Below are 25,252 nucleotides of genomic sequence, written 5' to 3'. Positions count from 1 at the left end.
TTGAGAGATAACTTATCTTTCCATAGTCAGTATGTTCTCCTTACTAAAAGATAAGCCTTTGATTAATCTTTAGCCTAGAATATTAAAATTCTAGCTCTCATATGCTGTTAGGAATATTTTTCTTACTTGCTCATTTACTTATTTTGTTGGTTTGCTTATTAACAGGACCTCTAGCCCATGCTGGCCTCAGGCTCACTATGTATGACCTTGAACTTCTGATCGTACTACCACACCCAAGTTTATGCAGTGCTGAGCATGGAACCCAGGGACTTGTGAATGATAGGCAAACTCTACCAGCTGTGAACTATACCCCAGTAGATTCCTTCCCTCAAGCCTTGGCCACCATCCTGATCATATCAAGCAAGAGGAGTAGATCATATTTTCTTTAAATCATCCCTGATATTTTCCTTCTTCCTTTCTCCCAGTTTACTGAATTCTTATCAGGAGCTTGGGGCAGAAGAAGAAAAGAAAAATGGGGGCTAATATGACAACAAGATTTGTACCTTCACAAGTAAATATTACAATTTAGCTGGCTAACTGGTTGTGGAAGCTTGTTAGGTCAAAGTGACTCACTTGCGTAGATGAGGTTATTTTTAGAGCTGTAATTTGTACTGTTTAGAAAAGAATAAAGAGATGGTAAAAGCTAGATGGCTCATTACAGTTTACAGAGCTCAGGAACCCAGCATCCATGCGAAAGATGACTAAGCAAGGGGTCGGTTGGTACTTTCTCTCAGAATTTTACAGACATGAGTCATCCACTTCAGTCTGCAGACACAGCATCAAGGTACCCATGACTCAGCTCCCATTTAGACAGAGCACTAGAATTCAATTCTGATACGCTTTTGTAGTTAAGTAGCGAGGAAATTACATAGCAAAGCAAATAGGCCTTTGTGCCATGCAGTCATCCAGTGTTTAAGCAAGGACTGATTGATCTTCATCTCTGGTCTTTCAAAGAATCTATTTATGATCCACGCTGGGTGATGTCTTTTCATTCCGCTGCAGCACAGCACAGTGCCACCTCCTCACACTGGCTCCTCTGACCCAAGTATTCAATCAAGCTCAGTAGAAACTCAGTCTCGCCCTCTCTCCATTCATGTGTCCAGCATGAAGGCCCACTTCCTTTAACCAGGGTGGGTGTGTGTGTGTGTGTGTGTGTGTGTGTGTGTGTGTGTGAGAGAGAGAGGGGGAGGGGAGGGAGGGGAAGGGGGAGGGAGGGAAGGAGGGAGGGAGGAAGGGAGGGAGGGGGAGAGGGAGAGAGAGAGAGAGAGAGAGAGAGAGAGAGAGAGAGAGAGAGAGAGAGAGAGAGAATCCTCAGCCTATAATATTAAAATATTAGTTCTCAAAGCTGGAAGAAAACGCTTTCAAAGGCTTCTCCATTCCACACTGGGTTACACGAAATAGAATAATATTTAACATGGTCTCATGTGCCCCAGGATACTTTGAATTTGCTGTATAGCCCATTCTGAAGTCCCGATTCTTTTACCTCTACTCCCTAAGTTGAGATATGACCAGCACATGCTACCACACCTGCCTTCAAAATGTTTTTCCATGCTTTAAAAAAAACACAATTACCCATGCACATGAGATTTCTCTTTGTAGATAAGCAACCTGGCCAAAGCAAGTGCACATTGTCCAATGGGGCTTCCACTATGTTCTCTGACACTGAGCTCTGCTGGTCCAATGACCCTCAAGGTATACCTCATACACTGAGCTTCCTCTTGTCATTGGCACATAAATTACATGGTTTATTAGGAGTTAAGAGTGTAACCTCTCCATTCATATGTACAGAGAGTGGTCCTTTTTAGTTTGCAGAGCTATCATTTGATTGTTTATAGCCAATGATGAATTTTACTATATTTATTCCAGAAAAATCAACATGATTGCAAAAATACGAATGAAAAACAGTAGCATCCCCCCCATGCCTGCCCATCCTTAGTCATTTTCAGCCGTTTCTGACACTTGGCATTGCCCCTTTAACCATCTGTCTGCTTACTCCAGATGTGCTGTGTCAGTAGTACCATTACCAGGAACAGCAGAGCATGCTGAGACTAAAGTCCTATTGTCAAAAGAAGCCCTAAGGACATTTAAGTCAACGCAAATACTGAAACACATACTGTGAACCCAGCCCTGGACTAGGCCCAGAGCTACCAAAGTGGCTGGGTGCACAGCATTTGTCCTTGGGTGGGAGAGTCAGACGTGGAATCATGCAGCTGCATGTGTGGATGCGTCCAGACCTCTTCTGAAAGTCTTCGAGGAAGGTCCTTGAGCTGGCACTTCACATGTAGGTTAAAGCAGGTGAGGGGTGAAGGATGCCCCGAAGATAATAGTACAGCATGCTTATGACTGGTGTAGTATACTTCAATGGTGGAAATCACCTATAGAATTGAATCTTTAGGATACGTGAGTGAAGAGAGTCATGGGCACATAAGAGAGAAAAGAAATTTGCCTGATTAGGAAGAACCATGTGCATCAGTTGTTCAAAATATGTCATCTTCCTGATGGAAAGGCCTGGAGGGGTGTTAAACATGGATGTGGCATTTTCCCAAACTCCCAAGTATGATGGCAGAGGGTAGGAGAATGCAAGTGGGAAGAGAAACCGGGGGTAGAAAAACGACTTTGGTGATGAGTTCAGACAAGAGACTGTGGGGACTAAAACTGTGGGAGTCGGGAGAGGAAAGGACGGGAGCTAGAAAGACATCAGCAAAGGAGGAGCACTTGGTGAGCACTCACACATTTGAGGGTGAAGGAGAGGGAAGACTCACAGGCGGCTGTACAGTTCCGGCTAGGTAAGGAAAGAGTGGAAACTAAAGCAGAGGACCAGAAGTCAGAAGAATGTGAATGAGTTTGCATGTGTTGAGTCTGGGGTGTTTGTGTGAGAAGTGCAGATGTTCAGTAAGGAGCAGAAAATAGGGGGGCCAAAAGCTTTGTAACCCACATAATGATGGTGGTATGGCCAACAGCTGATGAAGGGCAAGAGAAGATCATTGCTGGAAAATGCTATGCATCAGAGGGGTAAGGTGACCCAGGTGAGGGGCATCCAGAAGGGAAGGGACAGGATTAGAAAGGACTAGGAAAAGCATCACCATGGTGATGGTAGTGGGGGCTGATGGATGGAGTAAGGACCGCCAGTACATGTGGACAGGGAGAAGTCAAGTGTGCGCAGGCTCTAGGATTTGTTGAAAGTCCCCTTTTATGAGGGTAGAGAATTAAAGGAAGAGGGAATAGGTATTAGCTGGTAGAGGTGATGGCTAAGGAGGCAAGTTTGGAGAATGAAATTGTCTGCAACACAAGGAGGAAGAACCAGTGAGGTAGCCATTGACATCTCTCAGTGTAGCCGCTCCAGGAGAAGAGAAGCATCACTAGCACAGCAGCAGCCCTGCCCTCAGCTGCCCCTTGGAACCACCAAGCAGTGTTTGCCTGTGGAGAAGGCCACTTGAGAGGCTTAGAATAGAGTTGTCCTTGGACCTGAGATTTGGGCAGACCGGGCCGTGAGCCCCTCCATCTGCACCTTCCCTTCTACGGAAAGGGATCCCCTTTGAAGATGGAGGAGCTCTATCTGGACCCTCTCTCTGCCTCGAAACCCCAGGGGCATTCAGTGCACTCTGCTCTGTTAGTGGTCCTCACACTGCACTGTAAGCATCTGTCCCTGACTTCTAGCTTTCCCTTGTTCCCTGCCCATAGCCCAGAGTTAAACAGCCAAACAGCTTGGGCTTTTCAAATAAGCTACAGACTCACCTTTTCATATTTAAATATGCTTATAATGATGCTTCAGGTCCTATCTCAAACCACAACTGTGTGTTGTTTTCTGTTTTGTATTTATGTTTGGTTGGTTGGTTGGTGTTGACAGAGGCTGCACATTCATTCTCAGCTGCTCAGACCCGAAATAATCACACAGAAACTATATTATCTGCAATACTGTTTGGCCAATAGCTTAAGCATATTTCTAGCTAGCTCTTACATCTTAAACTAACCGATCTCCACTAATCTGTACATTACCATGAGGTTGTGGCCTACTGGCAAAATTTCATCAGGCTCCAGCAGAGGTGTCTATCTCCTGTGGTGGTTACATGACTTCTCACTGACTCTGCCTTTTTTCCCTCCTTTATCTGTTTGGAATTCCTGCCTTGCTGTATTCTGCTAAGCCACTGGCTGAAACAGCTTTATTCATTAACCAATAAAAGCAACACATAGAAGGACTTCCCACACCACGCTGGTTGTTTGGTTGGTTGGTTGGTTGCTTGCTTGCTTGCTTCCTTTTTGAGACAGTCTCAAGTGACATAGGTTGGCTCAGAACTGACTGTGTAGCCCAGGCTGACCTTAAATTCCTGATTCTTGAGCCTACACCTTCCAAGTGCTGGAATTACAGGCCTGAACCACCACACTTGGCTAAAACTGAGTTTTAAATAGTTGAAATCCCAAAGGTCATTTTGTACTAGCTGAAAAGCCTTGGTCACATTCTTCGAGCTTGAGGACAACAGCTCTTTAGTCTGTACAAGTCTTAAACTATGCTTGCACCAAATTCACACAGACAGTTAGATGCTGGGGGTCGGGTGTGTACTTGCTGAGCCTGTGAGTCATGACCCTTTGGGGGTTGAACAACCCTTTCACAGGGATTGACTGAGACCATCAGAAAACACAGATATCTACATTGTGATTCATAACAGTAGCAAGATTAGAGTTATGAAGTAGCAATGAAAATAATCTTGTGGTTGGGATCAGCACAGCATGAGGAACTGTGTTAAAGGGTCGCAGCATGAGGAAGGTTGAGGACCACTGCTGCAGACCCAGGGTTCAGACGCCCCTCCTCATGCCAGCGCCTGCTCCTGCACTACTTGGCAGGTCTCTGTTTGATTTTTCTGTGAACTAAGCATGAGGGATGACTTAGCAAGCTGAACAAAGAACCAAACCTGTTTTTCCATGAGCCAATTGATAATAAATCTAAAATGAGACATTTGGCCTCTGGCAACAGAGATCTTCATCACAGTGTGTGTTGGTGAGGGGTCGGGGCAAAGTGGGGCAGGCAGGAGCACTGTGCTGCCTGTTGTCAGAGCAGCAGCGGGCACACTGAGAAGGGCTTAGCCGTTGAGTCTGCCATTGAGTCTGTTTGAGATATGGCCAGGTTTACTTCAAAGTCCTTTGAAACTTGAATTTCTTTTCTATTTCTAATCTGATTCTTCTCACTAATCCTTAAATACTCTATATACATGAACTTCAGTTTCTGAATTCAGACCTCTTTGGTCTTCCGAGCACAGGTTTAGCCCAAGCTTAATGGGTTATAAGATAGCAGGAGACTCACCAGGCCTCACACAGCTGCCCTTAGCAGCGTACAAGAATTGTTTTTTATCACAGAGCCTGTAGCTTGCAGCATGGGCTAGAACAAGGGGTAGGGCAGTTGTTAAGTTGGCATCTGTGTATAGGTCAGATAAAAAGCCAGCTCGCAGTAGCAGAGGAAGCTTATTGATCTATTCCATATGAACATTGATTTGTATGTTGTTTGGAGCTGACTTGGATGGTGGGTGTGGGAGGCCTTGCCACTTGCTCTGGTAAAAAAAAAAAACAAAACAAAACAAAAAACCCTGCAAGTATGTTCAAAAGTATACCTAGCTGTCTCGTGTAGACTGATGCTGGGTTTTGAATATACATCCTCATTTCTCTTGATCCAGGGTGGAAGTCGATGTGAAGGACAGTGCCCTTGCAGGAGGTCCTCCATAGGATGGCAGACTCACCAGGGAAGGAATGGACTTGGCTGAATCTTAGACTGAATCTGATGCCTAGTGAGCTTAAAACAGGCAGGCAGAACTCTTTCCACCACCGCTGCCAGGATGTTCTGGTGGCAGTAGGGCCATTAGATCTCACATCTAAAGGCTTGAATCAAAGGTAGCTCTGCCTGATTGAAATGAGGTACTATCTGTTTCCAAGTTAGTGTTCTGTGAGTGGACTGTGTGCCAGGCTGGAAGGCTGTATCTAAGCATAGAACCTGTGTTAGGGCATTCTGCAGGCCTCTGGAATTAGCAGACTGGAGGATAGGTGAGAAATCAGAAAGGAGGCAGACATTTTGAAGTCATCAGAAGGATCTTCATTGATGGATGGACTTCCTGGAAGAAGAATTATTGGGCCCCGCAGAGTTAGCGAGTCCTCAACCAAGCTCGGGGATTGAGACTGGCGAGCAGAGAGGCGGGTGAGGGCAGGGAGAATGTGGAAAGGGAGAGACGTAGCAGGTCGATGGTGTCATGGAAACCATGGGAGAACAGAAGTGAGCAGCAGTGTCAAGTGCCCCTGAAGCCCCACAGAGAGGATCATAAAGTGTTTTCCCAATCAAAAGGAGAAAACAAGGGAATTGAAACATCAGAAACAAAACTCAAGCCTAAGATCATTGCGCCCTTGAGCTTAACTTGTCTGAAAGACAAGCTCACCAATCCCCTCTCGCTGTCCATTCTGACAAAATGTCAGCCAGACTCCCACACCTTCTCCACGCAGGGCCAGCACACGCTTGCCTGTGGCTGCCCCTGACTGAGACGGTAACCCCGTACATCAGAAGAGAGCAGCCAGTCAGATTTGTAGAGCCTATGGTGGAAGGCATGGAGGCAGCAGCCCCCGCAGACTGATGTCTGCTGACCGTTCTTCGCTCTCTCTCTGTCCTCCAGCTTGTTCCAGAGGCAGACTGAGTAGAAAGGAGGAGAGAGAACCAGGGCAGAACGCATGCAGCACTCTGCAGGCCTTCACTTGATGTTGACACCCTGCCTTTTCCCTAGTGCTTTAAAGTATTTATTAGAATGAACGAAACAAGCCTATCACACCTGTCTGATGTCCGTTCCAAGGGGATTTTCAGATTTGGGTTCATGGAGAATCCAGTCATGCTGTGAAAGCAGCCGTTGTGTTGTGGCTGCTGCATTTCTTCAGGGAAGTGTACGCATGGTCAGTGGCCTGCTACAGTGGGTCTCAGGAGAGGACCTTAGCATCCTTTCTGTGGCTGCTCTGGCAGTGAGAGGCAGGAGGCCTCAGGCCACCCCCACAGCACAAGCCCTTCACTCGACAGTCGGGTGGTAACTGCTGAGCTCTTGCTGACCTCTTATGAGACAAGACAGAGAGACCTCTGAGAAAAGTGGGGCCCTGTCAGTACACCTATCAAAAGACGGTGAAGAGGGGAGCTAGAGACATCCCCGTGGCTGCGTGATTTAGTCGAAGGGCCCAGGTCTGACTCTCATACCTGTTAATCAGCCTCATAGGGAACTTCCCAAGTCTTTAGTATTTAGTAGTCCAGTCACTACATATCTGAACTACTCCAGAGCCAGGGCCTACGGTTGCCAACCGAGATCAGCACTCTCTGGCACTGGGTTAGAGGCTGGCACATCTTCCTGACCTTAACATGACTGTATGGCCTACTATCAGAATTGGATGTATAATTCTGAATATGAATCTTGTACGGTTAAGAGAGAAGTAAGTGTGAAGTCTGTTTAGATTTTTATCAGGGACAACACACACACATACACCAAGCGTACACACACACACAAACACACAGAGAGAGAGAGAGGGAGGGAGGGAGGGAGGGAGGGAGAGAGAGAGAGAGAGAGAGAATGTTGTGGGGCTTATAAAAGCAAACCCTCCGTTACCAGGATGGTTTGTTGAGGGTGAATGTGCCTTTCTGGGGGTTGGCACTGAGCCAAGGTCCCTGATGGCGAGGACCTTCTCCCTTCCGCTCTGATGTGCAAGTAGAGCCGCTTGTGGGAGCCAGAGCTTGCCTCAACAGGATCGCCTTGTGTGGACACGGTTTATCCTTGTGTGGACACAATTTATCCCGTTCACTAAAGACAGGCGTGAGAGCAATGAGGGCCGCTCAAGAGTTTCATGTGGGCAGCAACATCTGTTATCTCAAATGAAATCTTAAGTGCAGCTTCTATCAGAGAAGAACATTCATTCATTCCCAGCACATCTCCCACCCAATTACACAGCAGAAATAATGACCACAGGAGCTAGCCAAAATAAGTAAGTACCGTTGAGACAAACTCCAGCCCCGAACAATTCACAAACCAAAGAGGTAATCCTTAGATGTGCCAAGACTGATTCTGTTCCTGCCGATCCTTTGTTTTCCTGAAGATCAAGACTGCCCACTCGCAAACAAAGGGAACACTTTTCCTCGCAGGAAACACCTCTGAGAGTGGGAGAGTATTGAGTTCTGAAAGCTCAGAGAGACTGGCCAAGTTCTCTTCAAGCTTCTGCCGGTTTGACTGGCTTCTGACTTGGGAAGCTTTTGCTACAGGACACCATTTTTGTTGTGAGCCAAATATCCTCCATATCTACTCACTAGCCCGTGTAAATCACCCAGAGGCTTGCAGGGTAGATATTTTCCCATTTTAAAGATGAGGAAACTCACACTCAGAGAATTTGGTAAATTGCCTGAGGTCACCCTGGTTATAATTGGCAGAGCAGGGATCAAGCCCAGATCTGTCACATTCCAGAGACAGTATTTTTTCCAGTATACCGGCCTGTCCTCACATTCCTGAACCTTCCACCCTTTTTCGCCCAATACCTGCTATATGCCAATAAAGGCAGGGAAGGTATGCAGGGCTCTATTTCCACCCCTCAGGCTTGAGTTCCTCCAGCTTTATGGTGTGGGAGAAGAGGCCCCGAAAGATCAGTTAATGTGCTAGTGCTGCTTGCTGCTAAGGGAACCCAGGCCGCCCTCCGGAGCACACACCCCTTCACTGGGGCATCCCCTCCATTCAGAAAGCCCCTCCAGACAACTCAGAACTGAACTGATGTGTTAGTTTTCCTCTCTGAAGTGCTCTCCATCCTGGAGGAATCATACCGAGCTGGCCACTGTCTCACTTACTGTAATAAGTATAATGGGAGGCTCTTCCACATAGAAAGATGTCCACAGTCCTGTGCTCTGTGTTCCAAGCGCCCTCTACCCAGTGTTCTCGCCCACCACACACCCTTGTAATACTTCTTCTGTAGTCCCCTGGTCCTCCACTCTGGCCATTCCGGCTCTTTCCTCTGCTCAGCCTTCCTGCTCCTGTCCCTTCCTTCCCAGTGTGGTCCTCTCTTTCTAACACCCCCACTAGAAACCTGTCTTCCAAGCCCCCCCCCCCCACCAGCCCCTGGGCAGCACCTTTCTACCTGTGACACTGGTAGAACCACTTCTGCTGTCCCCATCACTCCTCCCAGCCTCAGGTGGTGGAAGTCACACCTGGAACAATGAGGAGGAAGACCCAGCTTAATCAGTATGGCTTCCCTCAAGCTGCCTCAAGGGAGATGCTTAGGGATTGACCCTCACACTGGCTACCATGTTGCCCTCTGTATTATATAAAGGTTTTAACAGCATCACGCAGAAGCCAGAGGTAGGTGGATCTCTGATCTACAGAGTTCCAAGACTGTCAGGGCTACACAAAAAAACCCTGCCTAGAAAACCAAAACAAAACTAAAGGCTATTTTAGCTTGAGGAATTTTATTCTCTTCATAAATCCTCATTAGTCATCCTTCAAATTGGGGCATCACAATGTTTGTAAATTTGTATGTAGCTAGTTCAAGGTTTTAGGACTGTAATATAAGCTGACCAATGCCAGCCCCTCTTTCTCAACCAGAAACACTGCATTGGTCCTCTTCCTTCTAATCATCTACATTTAGTACCTTGCCCATGAATTCTTTTAAATTAAAAACTTATGATGTTTTAGAGACTTTGCCCAGCTTTTAAGTGCCAGGGATTTTTGCATTTGAATATATTTTAATTTATTTAAGGATTCTTTTAATCAAATGCTTCCCTAATTTAGCCAGCTTTCTTTTTTAATACTCCCAAGCCAGAAATTTGTTTATTGTGACTAAATTCTTTTTTAAATAGCACTTAAACCAGTACTAAATGCTATTTATGGCACTCTCCCTTGCTAGATTTCTTTCTGCATCTCAAAAGCATATGCTTCCTTCTTCCATGTCTCGTGCAGTTAACATTTCCTCACTGTGGGGTTCTGTGCCAGTCAGTCACCAAGCGTACCATGACCACCTCTGAGTGGCCAGCCCTTAGTGGGGGCAACACGCAAGCGGCCCAGCTGAGAAGTGAAGTGTACGGACCCCAGAAGATGAAGGTAATGGGACTTGAGCTGTGTCTCAGGGTAGAAGCAGAAAGATAGTGGAAATAGGGGTGTCAGAGCATCAGGGAGGTCAGGGTCCAGGTGGATGTGGCCCCCATATGGCACTGGCAGCAGGAGAGTCAGACTTGAGCACACAGCCAGCCTCTGCAAAGCGTGGACCCTCGGTTCTAGCATGGCGCCTGGATCACGGAATATGGTCACTGAGGGAGGAGAAGGGTTCCCCGCTCAGAACCCCTTAGTCCCAGCTTCAGCTGCTGCTGTTCTGTGACCCTCCTGAGAACCTGAGTGAGGGAGCCCTACTCAGGAGCCCAGGTTGGAAGCGTGCTAAGGTCTAGAACCGAGAACATTTCTTGCCACCCTGAGCCTGGATGAGAGTGGGACTGGACGGACTCAGAAAGACAAGAAAGCCTGTGAGGGAGGAGCTACTCGGCCTGTGTTCTTCCCGGGGTCAGCGTCTTCTTCCCTCAACTTTGCATGGCCCCTTCCATCTGTGCGCATTAAGGGCAGGGAAGAAGGGCTAGAAGCAAGACTGATGAAAATAAACAAGTTAAGGCTTCTCTGGCGAAAGGTTAGAGACCTGGGCTGCCTCTGCAGCCACCCATGGGTGTTACTGGCTCCTCTTTCTGTAGACTGTCCCCAGACTCCAATTCTGATTCATCTTTTACCCTTCTCCAGCCAGCTCAAAGTCCATCCCCTCTACAGAACTCTAACCTCAGGCGGAGTTCCCCTCTCCCGCTCTGTGCACCTCGTGTGAATTCAGGGGTTCCTTCCCTTCCTCAGATCTTCTTTGCAGAGCCTGGGCATGTCCGTGGCACCCTCATTCTTTCTGTAGTCTTCCAGCTTCGGGTTTGTTTTATTTCCTGAAAACTGTTGAGCTTTCCTAACCCTTTGGCTTATAAAAACCTACTTGTACACTTTAAAGAGTAGTAAAACCTGGCAGGAGCCGTGCCAGCAGCTTTGAAGCCCTGTGTTGCCTCTCCCGGCAACAGCTGCTAACCTGAACTTTGTATTAACTGTTCCTGTAGTTACCATATCAACTTCGTATCCATAAACACTGTAATACTCATATAAACACAGTATGCAGTATATCACTTTTTTACAGATTTTGAACTTCACATAAATGGAAGTATACTGATTTCTGCCTCTGTGAATGTTGGTATCCTAGCCCACGGCGCAGTTCAGTGGCAGCATACATGCTTGTCATGAATAAGGCCCTGGGCTCAATCCCCAGCACCAAGAAAAAAAATGAATTTCTTGCTCCTTAAAGCTTTTAAAAATTATTATCTAAAGCATGTACAACTATACGAAGAGTATAGAACATATATTCATGTCCTGTCTTTGTCAAATATTGATATATTGCTGTAATTGCTTCTGAATTTTTAAAAGAAATAGCACAATGATTGTCCCCCATCATCCCACCTCTCTCATGTCTCCTTAACGCCCCACAGTAATCACTGCCCTGAACCTAGTGCTTGTCTGTTTTGTTCATATTTGTGTGCTTTACTACATAGACACAAGCAGTTTGTAATCATGTGTGCATGTTTTGAATTTTATAAGTATGTATTAATGTATTCATTTTTAGCTTGCTTTGTTTACTGAATATTGTCTTTGAACGTTTGCATCTGAAGCCCTAGTTCACTCCTTTTAAACTGTTGCGCAGTACCCTATGGGAAGATCACACCACTGTCTATTTATCCAGTCTCCTGTTGGTCTACATTTAAGGTAGCACCATCTCCATCAATGATGCTGTAACAAGGAGACACCTATTAGATTCTGATGCTTGTGTGGCAATTTCTTGGGTGGAATTGTGGAGCTGTGGTGTATGTGCATCTTCTCTTCAGTTCTAGCAGAGGCTTTCTTTTTTTTCTCATTTTTTTTTATTAAAGATTTCCATCTCCTCCCCCTTCCCTCCCCTCCCTTCCACCCATACCCCCACTCCACCCCTCTCCAAGACAAAGAGCCATCAGGGTTCCCTTCACTATGTTAAGTCCAAGGTCCTCCCAGCTCCCCCTAAGTTCAGGAAGGTGAGCAACCAAACTGACAAGGCTCACAGTGAGCCCGTCCATGCTGTAGAGTTCATGTTCATTGCCGTTGTCCTTGGTTTCTCAGTCCTCCTCCACCTTCAGCCACATTCAGAGAGTCTGGTTTAGTCCCCTGTTCCATCAGACCCATTCCAACTGGACTTGGTGGTCTCCCGTTAGATCTGTCCCACCGTCTCAATGGGTAAACGCACTCCTCACAGTCCTGACTTCCTTGCTCATGATCTCCCTCCTTTTGCTCCTCATCGGGACCTTGGGATCTCAGTCCGGTGCTCCTATGTGAGGCTCTGTCATTTTCTCTTCTAGCATTACTGAATGGACACTTGGTGTTCCATGCCTTGGGCAATCCCTAGGTGTTGTCTGAATTTATGTGAATCCAGTAGTTCCTTTCATTCAACGAGCAAGTACTGAGTACCTCTCATCTGTCACACGCCTGTGATAAGTGCCAAGAACATAAAATAATAAACTAATCCTCATCCCCTGTCCTAAGAGATCTTTCAGACATCTGTAGTAATTTCTGCCTGAGGGGACATAAAAATGTCTACAGTGTCAAGTTCCATAGTGGTGTCATTGTTGACTTACAGTTGGAAATTTCTGTTCAGTATTGATAGATCCACTCTAAGTTTGCTTAGGTGGGCAGGTGAGATGACCTTGGCTCTTTGTGGCTAGCTATTTGGGTAGACAGTAGAGTCTCAGTGATGGGTGTTAGCTGTACCTTACTCTTTGAAAGCAAACACATGTACTGGGACTGAGTTGGCTTTAGGAAAGTGTTGGCTAGAAAATAGAATGATAAATAAAGGAGAGAGTCTGTAGTAATGGGTGGATACTGGGCCACACACAGTGGCCCTGGAAACCTCAATGTGCCACATTGCTCTTTACATCAGTTTTGGGAGTAGGGACCTCTAGGTAGCAGACTTACTATTGGGAAATAGTAAGTAAGCTCTTCCTTGAGTGCCTTGAGGCATCTTGTTTAATTTTTTAAAGTGTTCTATGATAGCAAAACTAAATTCATCTTAGTATATTTATTGAGATGTGAAAATGTTTAAAAAGTTTATTACTCTTATTTTGCAAATGAGAAGTGAATTATTTTGCCTGTGACATCACTAATAAATTGTGGGCCATTGCCGGGTGGTGGTGGTGCACACCTTTAATCCCAGCACTCGGGAGGCAGAGGCAGGCGGATCTCTGTGAGTTCGAGACCAGCCTGGTCTACAAGAGCTAGCTCCAGGACAGGCTCTAAAGCTGCAGAGAAACCCTGTCTCGAAAACCCCAAAAAAAAAATTAAAAAAAATAAAAAATTGTGGGCCATTTTTGTCTGATAGCAAGGGTGTATAATTCTGTCTCCTTTCAGAACAGGTTATGTAGCAAATCACCACAAAGTAGCCTGTTTACACCATCAGATCACACAGACACACACACACACACACACACACACACACACACACACACACACACAGGACACATAAAACAAGTAAAACTACAACTGGTTTAACAAAATCTAGCTAATAATTTTTCCTTGATACTTAACAGGGTAATGACCAGGGAAGACACCTTAAAGAGGGCTACTTCTGAATTGGAAAACTTTACTTTTGTTTGTGGTTAGATCATGTTTAGCTTTCCAGTGGTTGGAGCGCATGTGTCTTAAAGGTTTCCTATTTGTTAATACAATGGAGGTAGATGGTAACTACTTGGCAGTCTTGCCGCATTGGCTGGAGAAGAGCCTGAGAATGAGATGTGTGTGAACTGCTGTCAAGAGTCAACTTCAGACCCCGTGTAATGGCATACTCTTGTATGCCTAGAGGCTAGAGGACTGTTGCAAGTTCAAGGTCAGCCTGGGCTACATGGCCAGTTCTAGGCCAGCCAGGACTGCACAGTGGGACTGTCGTCATTGGAGGGTTAACACGGAGTTAAAACAATCTCATAAAGCCACTCAAGTAACTGAGAACCCTGCACTGGGAGCCTTACCCTAACCACCAGTAACTGGGACTCAGAGGGTCTTCCCTACTAACCCGAGAACATGGGGGCAGGAAGAGGAATATATAGCTTGTAGGGCCTGAAGAAATGAAGTAATGGCTTGTGGATAATGGTGAAAATATTTGATGATGTGACTCCGGGGAAGCAATTATGGTTAACCCCTCATTTGTTTGGCATTTTCAAGGATTGAACTGTCCCACAAAACCAAATTTTCCAGACAGCTAAAACTTTCCTATTTATGTCTCTTGAATGTTTTTAACTATGCTTATTGGAGATGTTTCTGAAGTAGATTATTCCATTTTCCTTCCTTTTTAAGCTGAGAAATCTAAGAAATATTGTTTCCTTGGATACCTTTGACTCTAAACATGAGAAAACCCGATCAAGTGAGGTCAAAATAGTGAAGACTTGTAATTGCCTCAGAAAACAAGAAACCCCAAAGATGATAACGTCAGTGGCCCAACAATACCAAGCTAACCTCCTCACAGACACTAGCTGGGGGCCACAGCTCCAAGACTCAGGACTTCACGTGGTAGATCAAAGACTAGAACGAAATGGGGGCTTCTGCCTCCACATGTCTCTAACCAGAGAGGAAAATATTTCTCAGAAAAGCCCTTGCCAATTTCCCGTCAGATCCCACTGGCAACAGTGAGTCAGATTTCCATGCTTTGGGGGAGTGAGTACAGCTCACTTGTAGAGTGCTTGTCTAACTTGTGTGAGGCCTGGGTTCTAATCCACAATGCCACCCACAGCAGTCACATGGCTTGGCTTCTAGGAGTCTAAGAGAATCAAGCACTTGCAAACTGGATAAGAGAAGGGAGCTCTGCTCATAGGAGAAAAAAGATACAGGCTGTGAGGTAGCAACCAAGGGTGGTTACATCTTCATCAAGATTCGGGGTGAGGGGGTCCCTGACTGTAGTAGTCTGAGGGTGACTTGAATATCCCAGCATTCTGTGCTCCTACACTAAGTGGCCTCAGACTAGGATCTTCCCCTGCTGTTTTCATTTATTATTTATTATACTGTCCCTTTCCCCAAGCCAGACTGCTAATCATCAATACTTGCTACTAAAGCACTTTGTCATTAGCTTGCTGTAATTATGATGTTTTCTTTAATTTCTGAGGATGAAAAATCCTATAACCAAAGTTGTTAGAACTATGCCTAAAATATTGAGAGTCAGTCAGGCTGCCCTGTGTATCCAGTGCATGGGGTGGAGTTTCTTTTGGCTGTTCTAGGGCCATTTTCCCATGGTTGGTAGATTTGAAGAAATGAGAGCTTCCTATTGAACTCTGTATCTGAGATACCCCTTTCCTGGAGTCTTCTTACAGTGAAATGGTGAGCATCTGGGGACAAGCAAGCTGGGCTCCCAAGGAAGGCGAACACAGCTGCACACTGTACCTTACAGCGGTGTAGAGAGAGGCAGCGTGCTTTGTCTGCATTCAGATTCCTTTCAAGCTGCCGACAGGTTGCTCCCTGAACTACAGCTAACTCCGTGGCAGTGACCACTAGGCCCATCATGTAGCAGCTATCTAGAGCGTGGCTTCATTGTTCCTGTCTTCTCTCAGGTGGCCAAGCCCCGTGGACTAGACCCAAGAAAGACCCAGCTTGTGTAGAATAGAAGTATTCTGTATGACTTATCTGAACAAGCTCCTAAAGAAAGAACCTTAAGAGCTATTCAGGTTGACTGAGCCAGTGAAGGCCATCCCTTCTATTCTCAGAAAGCTGATGAAAGCGCACAGGAAGAAGGAAGCAGGGAGCCGCTGTCAGAGTAGGACTGACAGTAAGTAGTGGATGTTGCGCTCAGGGCTCAGGCATGTGCCAGTCAGTGCCAAGACAGCAAGTGGTTAAAGTGTTCATAGTGCAACTGTGACACCACATTGCTTAGATCTGCAAAGTTCCTTCAGAACAAGTTAGCTGTTTGAAGACCTAAATTAATTCTTTTTCATCAGTTAACCTTTAAGTAAAAGTTAAGTGACAGAAACATTTGGAAATAAGGAAAACACGTTTTTGTTTTTGCTAACTTCTGACTAATTTGAACCATTCAGATCTTATAAGAAAAATGCAAAGTGTTTCTGAAATACTTCAGTTATTACATCATCTTATACATAAAGTAGTCTTTAAAGAAGCCACCCTTTTAACTACTGACTATTTTAAACAGGATATAACTTTCTTGAGCAAGGTATCTATAGCTTTAAATGTTTATGTTCTCATATGTGAGTTAAATAAAATAGACTATTTTATCTCTGAAATCCTTTGAGAGTTCCTGTTCATCTATAATCCAGTTGCTGTATGCACACAGAAACTTTTCAGATTTGAACATTGGCTACAACGGCACTGTTAGACAAATCTCCATAGAGAAAGAAACATGTAATACATGCTTCAGGGGCTCGTGGGTGTACACCAGCATGTAGCTTGCTGATATTTAAATGAAAACAAAAGTCAGGTATCTCACTTCATGAGTGAGCAGATATTCACAGGTTTATTGTTTCTGCTGCTAATGGGCATCTGAGTTAAAGAAGATGGTTCAAACCTAGGTGAACAAGTATTTCTCAACACATCAAAATACTAATTCCAGTGATTCTTTTCTTCTACAAAACAAAATAATGGAAAAAATAGAAGGCATTCCAGCCAGACACAGTGATGCTTGCCTGGAGTCCTGAATACTTTGGAATCTGGGGCCAAAAGATGGTATAAGCTCAGGAGTTTGGCACCAGCCAAAGTGCTATGCCTGGTCCTGGAAACGTTTCTCTTTGTGGAAAACCGGGAGAATGGCTCGGTCTGTAAAGTGCTTGCAAGAAGACCTGAGTTTGAGCCACAGGAAAGCTGAGCGTGATGGCACGTGCTTATGATCCCAGCACTGGGGAAGCAGAGCCCCAAGGATGCTCGGGGCCTACCAGCCAGCTAGTCTACTTGCTGAGTTCCAGGCCACTTGAGATACCTTTTCTCTAAAGAGGTGGATGGTGTTCCTAAGGATGACACCTGAAGCACTGACACACTTGTATACCTACACACACACACAATTCTTTGCTTTTAGGAAAATGTATTCTAAAGCGCCCAAAAGCCAGTAGTTTGAGCATCACCTAGCCTGTAGTAGTATCTATACTGCTGTTAATACTGAGTGATGGCTGTTTTTAAATGCTTGCATTGAGTTCAACTACTTGCAATTACTATTTTTATAGGTAGGCTAGTATATTAAATACTTTTCTATTATTAATGATTGCTTTGGAGCTTAATCTGAATGTTGTTTTCTATCTGAAAACTCCAATGTAATACAGCAACTGCAACTGAAATCAAAGGAATGTATACATGATCAGGCATTTGTTTCTAAAAACTTAGAGGGAATTAAATGAGTATCAGAGGATATAAAAAGGTTAGAAAGCAGCATTTGTTCAAAGTAGTTGGAGATGTTACAGAGCAAGCTTTGTTATATGAAAGAAGCCAAAGGAATTTTCTGAATTGAGTTATTTGTATTCTGATTGCTCTTTTCATACTTTATTGTTCTATGTGTTATAAGCTCTGCTTTGGCAAAAATAGACATGTATGGCTGTCTTATTGTGACACAGAGAAATGTGACTAAAAAGTGGACATTCTCAGTCTTGCCCCTTTTCTTTGGTGGTGATGTGAGTCACCAGTAGAAACTCCCTGTGTCCTGAGTCAGGCAGCCTCAGAGCCCAGAGCACTCAGAAGTCTGAAAGAGCCTACCCATGGCAAGGGTTTCGTTGTTGTTGCTGCTGCTGCTGCTGCTGCTATTGTTGTTGTTGGTTTTTTTGTTTTTGCTTTTTTTAGCCTTACCATGAACCTAACTTTTCCTTCAAGAAGTCACATATGGGGAAAGCACTCGTTCAGCATTGCCAACGCCAAGAGAGTGATAAATTCCACACCATCCAGTACATGTTCCTTTAATATATGTATTTTGTACAGCAAAGTTGTCATCCTTGTTTATTTTTTACAGTGCAGGCTTGGCCTTACTAAATTGTAATCACAACGCAGTTATAAGCAGCTCACATGAGTATTCTTCAGAGCAGGGGAAGCAGTGTCACACAGTGGGGGCCGTGGCTCTAGGCCCGTCTCCTGTTGCTGCCTGTCTCTGAGAAGTCGATAAACTCCATGCACTTTCTAGTTTACTCATTCGTTAACATTAACGTCCCCTTCATGAAGTTTTACGTAACAGAGTATCTAAAACTTGCTCAGCAAAGCTAGAAAATTCTATCCATACTATTAGGGCATTTGTCAGTGTGCCTCTTCTCTGTCCTAGAAATGGTAGCATTTACACAAACATTGTCTACCTTAAAGAATCTGTTTCTGGGGATGGTTTGCCTCCAGTAAAACTAAAAAGTGATTTTTTTTTAAAAAAATTGACTTACCCCCCCCCCAAAATGCAAAAGCATGTACTACGCACACACAGGGAGGTGTAGACTGAGCCCTGCGCTCCAGCAGTCATAATCTGCGTGCAGATTGGCCCCTGTTATGGCCCATTAAGGAGCTCCCTCTGATTTAGGAGATATAAATATATGTGGTAACATGTGGGGAAAATGGAAAGTGCTGAGTATGGAGATTCACTGCTTGATTGGAAGCAGAATGATAATTTTATTTTTCTGGTTGTCTAGTTGGCGAATCCTATAAAGTACAGAGATTACTAAATGCCTTCTTTGTCCCTTTTCCAAGTTTGTTCTTGAAAACCACCTTCCATCCTGCCCCCCTCCAACAAATTACAGATGAGGAAGGCACTGTCCCACCCTTGAAGAGCTATGGCATAATTGAAACTCAGCGCAGCTATGGGCTGGCTCTGCAGTGGCTGATGGGCAAGGCCAGAACCTAGGACATCAGACTGTGGGATGTACGCCATCCTGGTTGACTCTTCCACGTGCATTCTGTGGTGGGCTTTCAGTGTTTTCACAGGTGTTTCAGGGTGATGACACTGGACTTCATACATGATCTACCTCCAACTAAATTTTACACTCCCGAAGACAGGAGCGATGCCCTAGATTGCTTGGTCCCTCACTCCACAACTTTGATCCCAAGGAATATTGTTGTTCCAACCTTCATGTACCCAACATTCTGACTTAGTCAAAAAGGTGTCTTAACTTTTAACTGTCTAACTCTTTCTTTCCCCTTTTCTGCATTTCTAGTTGACCTGCCCCTGTTTTTTCCTCGCGATCAGCCGACTCTCACGTTTCAGTCTGTCTATCATTTTACCAACAGTGGACAACTTTACTCCCAAGCACAAAAGAACTACCCCTACAGCCCCAGATGGGATGGAAATGAAATGGCCAAGAGAGCAAAGTAAGTGGATCCATTGTTATTTCCTCGGAGAAGAACATGTGTGTAGCCAGTCCAAGGGTCAACTAGCCACTGCTCAGTAGGCTAAATCCTGCCCTGGGCTTATTTTTTCAAGTGTTATGAAAACACAGTAACCCCCACTTCTTCATTTATCTATGGCTGTCTTCATGCCATGAGGCAGAGTTAGTAGTCACAACAGAATACCAAAAGGCAGAGTTATCTCCAGTTTAGACTTAAACAGCAGTCCCTTCTGTCATCTCTCACAGGGAAGCTGACATGGATCTGATGTCCCCTTGTCCTCTTTCTGTTGAACTCTAGGACTGGCTATGAGCGGCATTTTTGGTAAAAGGATTGTAGGATATATAAGAACTCTACCTTTCTATTCAGATTAGAGAACTACTAAATAGCAAGTTGAGTTGTAGATAAATAATCTCAATAATAAAAATGCTAGCAGCTACTTGTATATCTTCAAAATGGGAGATTTCAAATGTTGATAAACAGACTTCCTATTGAGTAGTTGCTATGTAGATTCAGTAGCTACTTTTTCATGGGAGATTGCAACTCTTGAATTATGTTACGGTTCTCATGTGTGTTGCACGGGTGTGTGTGGTTGCATACTCCGTAGATCTGTCTGCTGACACCGCTGTGGAAGTAGTGGCTCTGATGGAGGTGCCGTGAAAGCAGCGGCTCAGTGGAGCTTGAAGTCAGCAGGCCTTCTCAGTTGAATGTGGATGGCTGTCACTTCAGTCGTAAGGATCAAGTTGGTTCAGAAACAGGCTGACTGCTTTTGGTAGATAAGACTTCATTGTCTAGAACAACAGTCTGTAGATTATTACTTCCTATACTGGAGCAACAGTGGATTGAAATGGTAGTTTCCAAAAATAAATCACAGTGTGACACGTGGTTATTCCTTTATCACTCTGGACAGCCATATGCACACACCTGTGATCCCGACTAAAGGATGTGCAGAGCCAAAGAATCATAGAAATGAAAGCCGTCTAGTAAGCGTCTTCCTCACTTGCTCATCCAGTATTTATTGTCTGCCATGATCCAAGCACTGTGTGAGCATTGAGGATGGCATGATAAACAAACTGGAAAGTGTCCATGGCCTCATGCACCCCAGCAAGGAGATGAATCATAGCAAATGTCTGACAACTTCAGAATACCTGCTAACAAAGGCTGGCCCTCCAGGCCTAGAAACTTGCTGATTATTAAGACTCCTTGTTCTTGCCTTCCATTTCCCGATACATATTTCCTTCCCAGGGGACCCTTCCCTCATCTGCCATTGTCTCCATATACAGAACCTTCATGTATGGTCGGCTCAGAGTTCTACAGTAGAGTGCCCTTTTCCAGCACTCCACACACCCAGAATTCCTGTGTGAGCCCAGAGTTGTAATCTGAAACTTGTGTGCCTTTCTCCCTGTATTTTCCCATTATATCCAGAACACTGGTCTGAAATTCTATTTAAGGGGTAAACAAACATATGCAAATGTAACTAGTAACAACTATTAAGACCTATGCTGAAATGCAGTGAACAAAGCAAACATAAAGCCAAGTTTCTGTTTGAAGTCTTGCGTTGTTTAGTTGTCTGAGCTTTCCCTGTGTATACACAGGATCTGCCCTTAGAAGATGGGCCATTATTTGTGGTATGAGCTCCAGAGTCTGAACCAGACATGTCTTTGTGGTTTCCATGGCAAAGCTGTCTTGGTGTGCGTGTGTGTACTTCTTAAGCAGGCATTTTAGCGTGTATGAATTGAGTCTTTAAGGAGCTGCAGACCACGAGCCTGTGATTTCAGTGTAGGAATATCCTAAGTGAAGCCTGTTTGTCTTAACAGATTGGTTCAGACTTTCAAGACACATTTGCTTTATGTTAGCACCAGTCTAAAGAAAACATCTGAAGTCGTGTTAAAGGAATCTGCCTTCTCCTTCAGTGAAGATGAATCCATTTTAGATGCAATAAGAGAGACAGCCAACAGCTTGTGCTAGCTAGAAGAAATCATTTAAAGGCCCCATTCTTTAACCGAACAATCACACAGGACTGCGTCAAAGGCCAGGTGATGGGTAAACATAAGCAGGAATTGTCTTGTAGTCCTGTCTGGAAACTGGTGGAAGGCATGGAGGGAAATGTCAAACAAAAAGAAAGGTCGGCTGAAACATTCCTTGCATGCCCCGTGTCTGTATCCTGTGAAGATACTGTACACAGTACGTAAAAGACTATAATTCACTTGGGGAGCTCTGCCCACGACATAAACACTCTCATGTTTAGAACGGCCCCAAAGCCCTCTGAGTGGAATCAGCTGTTTATCCTGTCTGCTAAGAGCACAGTTCTGAGCATTGCATTAAGAAAGGACGGATACTTCCTGGCACTGAGAAGCCAGCGCTTTTCCTACCACAGTACTTCTTGCTGAAGTCAATCCAGCCAATTCTGCCCTTAACAAGTACAATACCCCAAAGTGAGTGGGCTCTGGGTTATGCATGCCCCAGTTCTGACCACAGAGTTTAATCCTATAAGTCCCATAGCCTTGGGTAGACTGCATACTCTCTCTGAACTTCTTTTAAGACAGGGTTGTACTCCCCGCCGCTAAGTGGACTCGTGAGGAAGGGGCGATCAGTGAGATACAGTGAGCAGTGGAAGTTCCCTTCTGCTCCGTCCCTAGTGCCTGTGCTCCCAGCTCCAATCGCCCATCCTCCCGCCTTAACCCTGTGGGTTCCTCATACACTCCAGGCAGCCCTTTGCCACCTTCTTCCCAGTTCTGTGCTCTGCTCACATGTTTTCCCAGAATCTCTTTTGTGCTATATTTAGTTTTCAGATCTTTATATATGTCTCTTTTCTTAACCAAATGGTGAGATCTTTAAAGGCAAAAGCTTGCCGTAATTATCTTTTTTATTGTAGTATAATTTACAATACTGTGGACAGCTTTTTACGTAAAGACTGTCTCCATCTTACAATGACTCAGCGTAGACTCTTTGAACTGTGCAGTCGTCTGAAAGCAGTATGCATTCAGTAGAATCCATATTTGAATTTGAACTGTGAGTGCAGCGCTCTATGCTGCTCCAGAAAGCAGCGGCAGACCACAGCTCCTAGGGAGGAAAACAGTGGTCTATGGAGTGCTATTTTACGTATGTCTTCTTAATCTATTAGTCCTCCTGCCATTGTGGAATGTCTGTATATGGTAAGACTTTTGGAATCGAAGTCTTCTTCAATGTTGAAATAGTTGTAACCAGATTTTTTTCTACATATTTTTATGCTGTCTTTCTTCATTCCTCTTTTGTTTTATTTCATCTCTATTTATCTGTATGTTCTGAAACCTTTTATAAATTTTGATTTTTTTAAAATCTAGCCTGATGGTCTGTGTCCTTTAATAGAATTATTTGGTTTGTATATACTTAATATAACAAATGAGCTCATTAAGTTTAAGTCCTACATCTTGCTATATTTTTTTAATTTTTATTTCCTCTGTTCTTAGTTCCTTTGTTTTTCTCTTCTTGTGTTCTTTTGGTATATTGAAGTATCTTTTCTTTTCTCTTTCTCTCACTTATACCTTTTACTTGTTTCTTAGCTCTATTTCTTCATATATTTTAGATAAATATGCAGTAAATATAACCTTTACCTTGACACATGAATTAGTAATACCTATTATTAATTAATATTACAGTGCTTCATAACTAACATAAAAGCCTAAACCTAAGACAAGGTAATCTCTTTATGCCCTCAGCTAGCCTCTGTGCTGTGATATCTATATATTCTGGTTTTGTGTATGAATTCCACAATAAATTGACTTTTAACAGTCAACTGGCTTTAAATTTTTTTCTACCCAAAGGAAAACTGCAGTCCATTTCCTTCTGGTGTCTTTAGATAAGGTAGTAGGGAATCATTTCCTTGCCAAAGGGGGAATTATTTTTATAGGGCCTCATTGTCTAGCCTTAACTGTCCTGGAACTCTCTATGTAGACCAGGCTGACCTCAAACTCAGAGATTCACCGGCCACTGTCCCCCCTTTGCTGGGATTAGAGGAGTGAGTCTCTATACCCAGGAGAAACTTATTTTTAAAATCCTTTTCAGGACAAACCATCAGAGAGGTCATATTCAATGTATCGGCCAAGAACATTGAGACTTGCAATCATTAACAAAAGAAAAGCCCTCCTACATGACATTCAGGTGCCTCTGTGTTCCTTGTAGACTTAACCGATGGCAGGGTATTCTCTCTTTTACAGGATCTCCACTGCAGCAGCCCTGCAGAAGTTCTTAAGTTCTTTCATGTAGATAAAGAAGAATTCCCAAGGATACATAGCTAGCTTCCTGTACAGAAAGGACTCAGTTCCTTGAGCTCTGGCCTCACTGTACATTCACAGACAGATGGACAGACACGGTCCCCACTCTCTTCGCCAATGGCCTAAGTCCCCTTCCATGGGGAACTGGCATCTCAGTAGGCACTTCAAGGGCACGGACCCTGAAGTCCTGGCAGCTGGTTTAAGCCTGTGTCTGCCGTTCATTGATTGTGCAACTTTGGGGATATGCATAATCCTCCCAAGTCTTTGTCTCCTTGTCTAATAACTTGCTCAGAGGGTCGCTGCTTGTTACAGACGGCTAATGGTTCTCTGCGTTGCAGTCTAACAGTAAACGGTAATCGTAAAGCACCACAGGGTTTTCCTCTGCAGTTTTGATGAGCTAGGAGGCCCACATACCATACACGGGTCCAGACAGCTGCAATTAAGACTTAGGCTAATACTTTTCTAAGTTGATTTGGGATGTTGGCAGAGTTCTGTTCCCTGGGTTAATTGGACTTAGGTCCCTGTGTCCTTAGTAGATGTCACCTGGAGATCATTCTTCGTAACTAGAAGCTGGCTGGCTTCATTCCTTGCCTTGTAGCCCCTCCATCTTTAAACCTGCCACGGTACATCAACTCCTCCTTGTATTTCCAGTCTCTAACTTGTGTCCCCGACTTGTCAGTTAATAACCCTTCCATAAGTTCATCTGTACCGTAGAAGAAAACCTAATTGGTGGAGTGAAGCTAATTGTTTTCAATATCTCAGATGTTACAGAATCTTAGAATTCTACCTGCTGTTTGAGGTAATGTACTGATGTCTGTCGGTGCCTGGCATGTGGTGAACATGATGAGCCAGGTGGCAACTATCAGTGCACTTCCTTACAGAGAAAAGGAGGTTTTTAATATTAAAAGATAATAGCATCAACACTGAGGCACACCACAGTCAATAGCTCCAAACCCCAGCGACCTGACCGGACACTTTACAATCTTAGGCTCTTGGCTCCTAAGATTTTATATCTAACCCTTTAGTTGCTTATTCTGTATAAGCAAAAACTTTAAAAGGCAAAGCCAAAAGCAAAATAAATTACCTTAGTATTGTGTAGGCAACCTTTTCATAGTACTGTCTGCTCAGTGAGAGCTACATATAGATGGCATGATCGTTCATGAATTCCATTGTGTGCACCATCGTTAATCCTAGCAGAATCCTGAGTAAGATCTTAGAATAGAGCTGAACCCCCCAAGCACCTACTTCAATGGTTTGTCACATAAAATCCATAACATGAAAGGAATCACTGAAGATAGTTCAGAAATTACTCCTTAGACAGCACACAGGACTAAATCATCACGAGCCTCCCCAAACCATTTTCCATTTCTCTCTTGCCTCAAGGTTAGGAAGATTTTTACCCTCCCAGAGCAGTTCATGGCTTCCCATAGGTTGTCTTTGCACTGTGCATTCTCTTACCATTTGATAGCCAGTTGTCTGTGTAGAGTACCTTTGTCTTTAGCAAATCTTCTTCAGTTCTATATTATATGATTATAGCAAATCTTTCTTCAAGTCTATATTAGATATGATTATTCCAATGACTTTTCATTGTTGCTGCTTTAATATTCTTGA

The 25,252-nt window shown here is 44.3% G+C and overlaps 1 protein-coding gene across 2 annotated transcripts in view; it reads left to right on the top strand.

Moving 5' to 3' along the window:
* Positions 1 to 25,252, top strand: part of Babam2 (BRISC and BRCA1 A complex member 2) — a 381,270-nt gene that overhangs the window by 332,233 nt on the left and 23,785 nt on the right. For both annotated transcript variants that reach the window (XM_038320567.2, XM_038320568.2), the window contains exon 11: positions 19,220 to 19,373. In XM_038320567.2, the coding sequence (XP_038176495.1) occupies positions 19,220 to 19,373 (154 nt within the window). The remainder of the gene's footprint in view (positions 1 to 19,219; positions 19,374 to 25,252) is intronic.

Source organism: Arvicola amphibius, chromosome 2 (genome assembly GCF_903992535.2).
Source record: "Arvicola amphibius chromosome 2, mArvAmp1.2, whole genome shotgun sequence".
Taxonomy (NCBI): Eukaryota; Metazoa; Chordata; class Mammalia; order Rodentia; family Cricetidae; genus Arvicola; species Arvicola amphibius.
The sequence above is the reverse complement of the archived record's forward strand: the minus strand, read 5'-3'. Positions and strand labels throughout refer to the sequence as shown.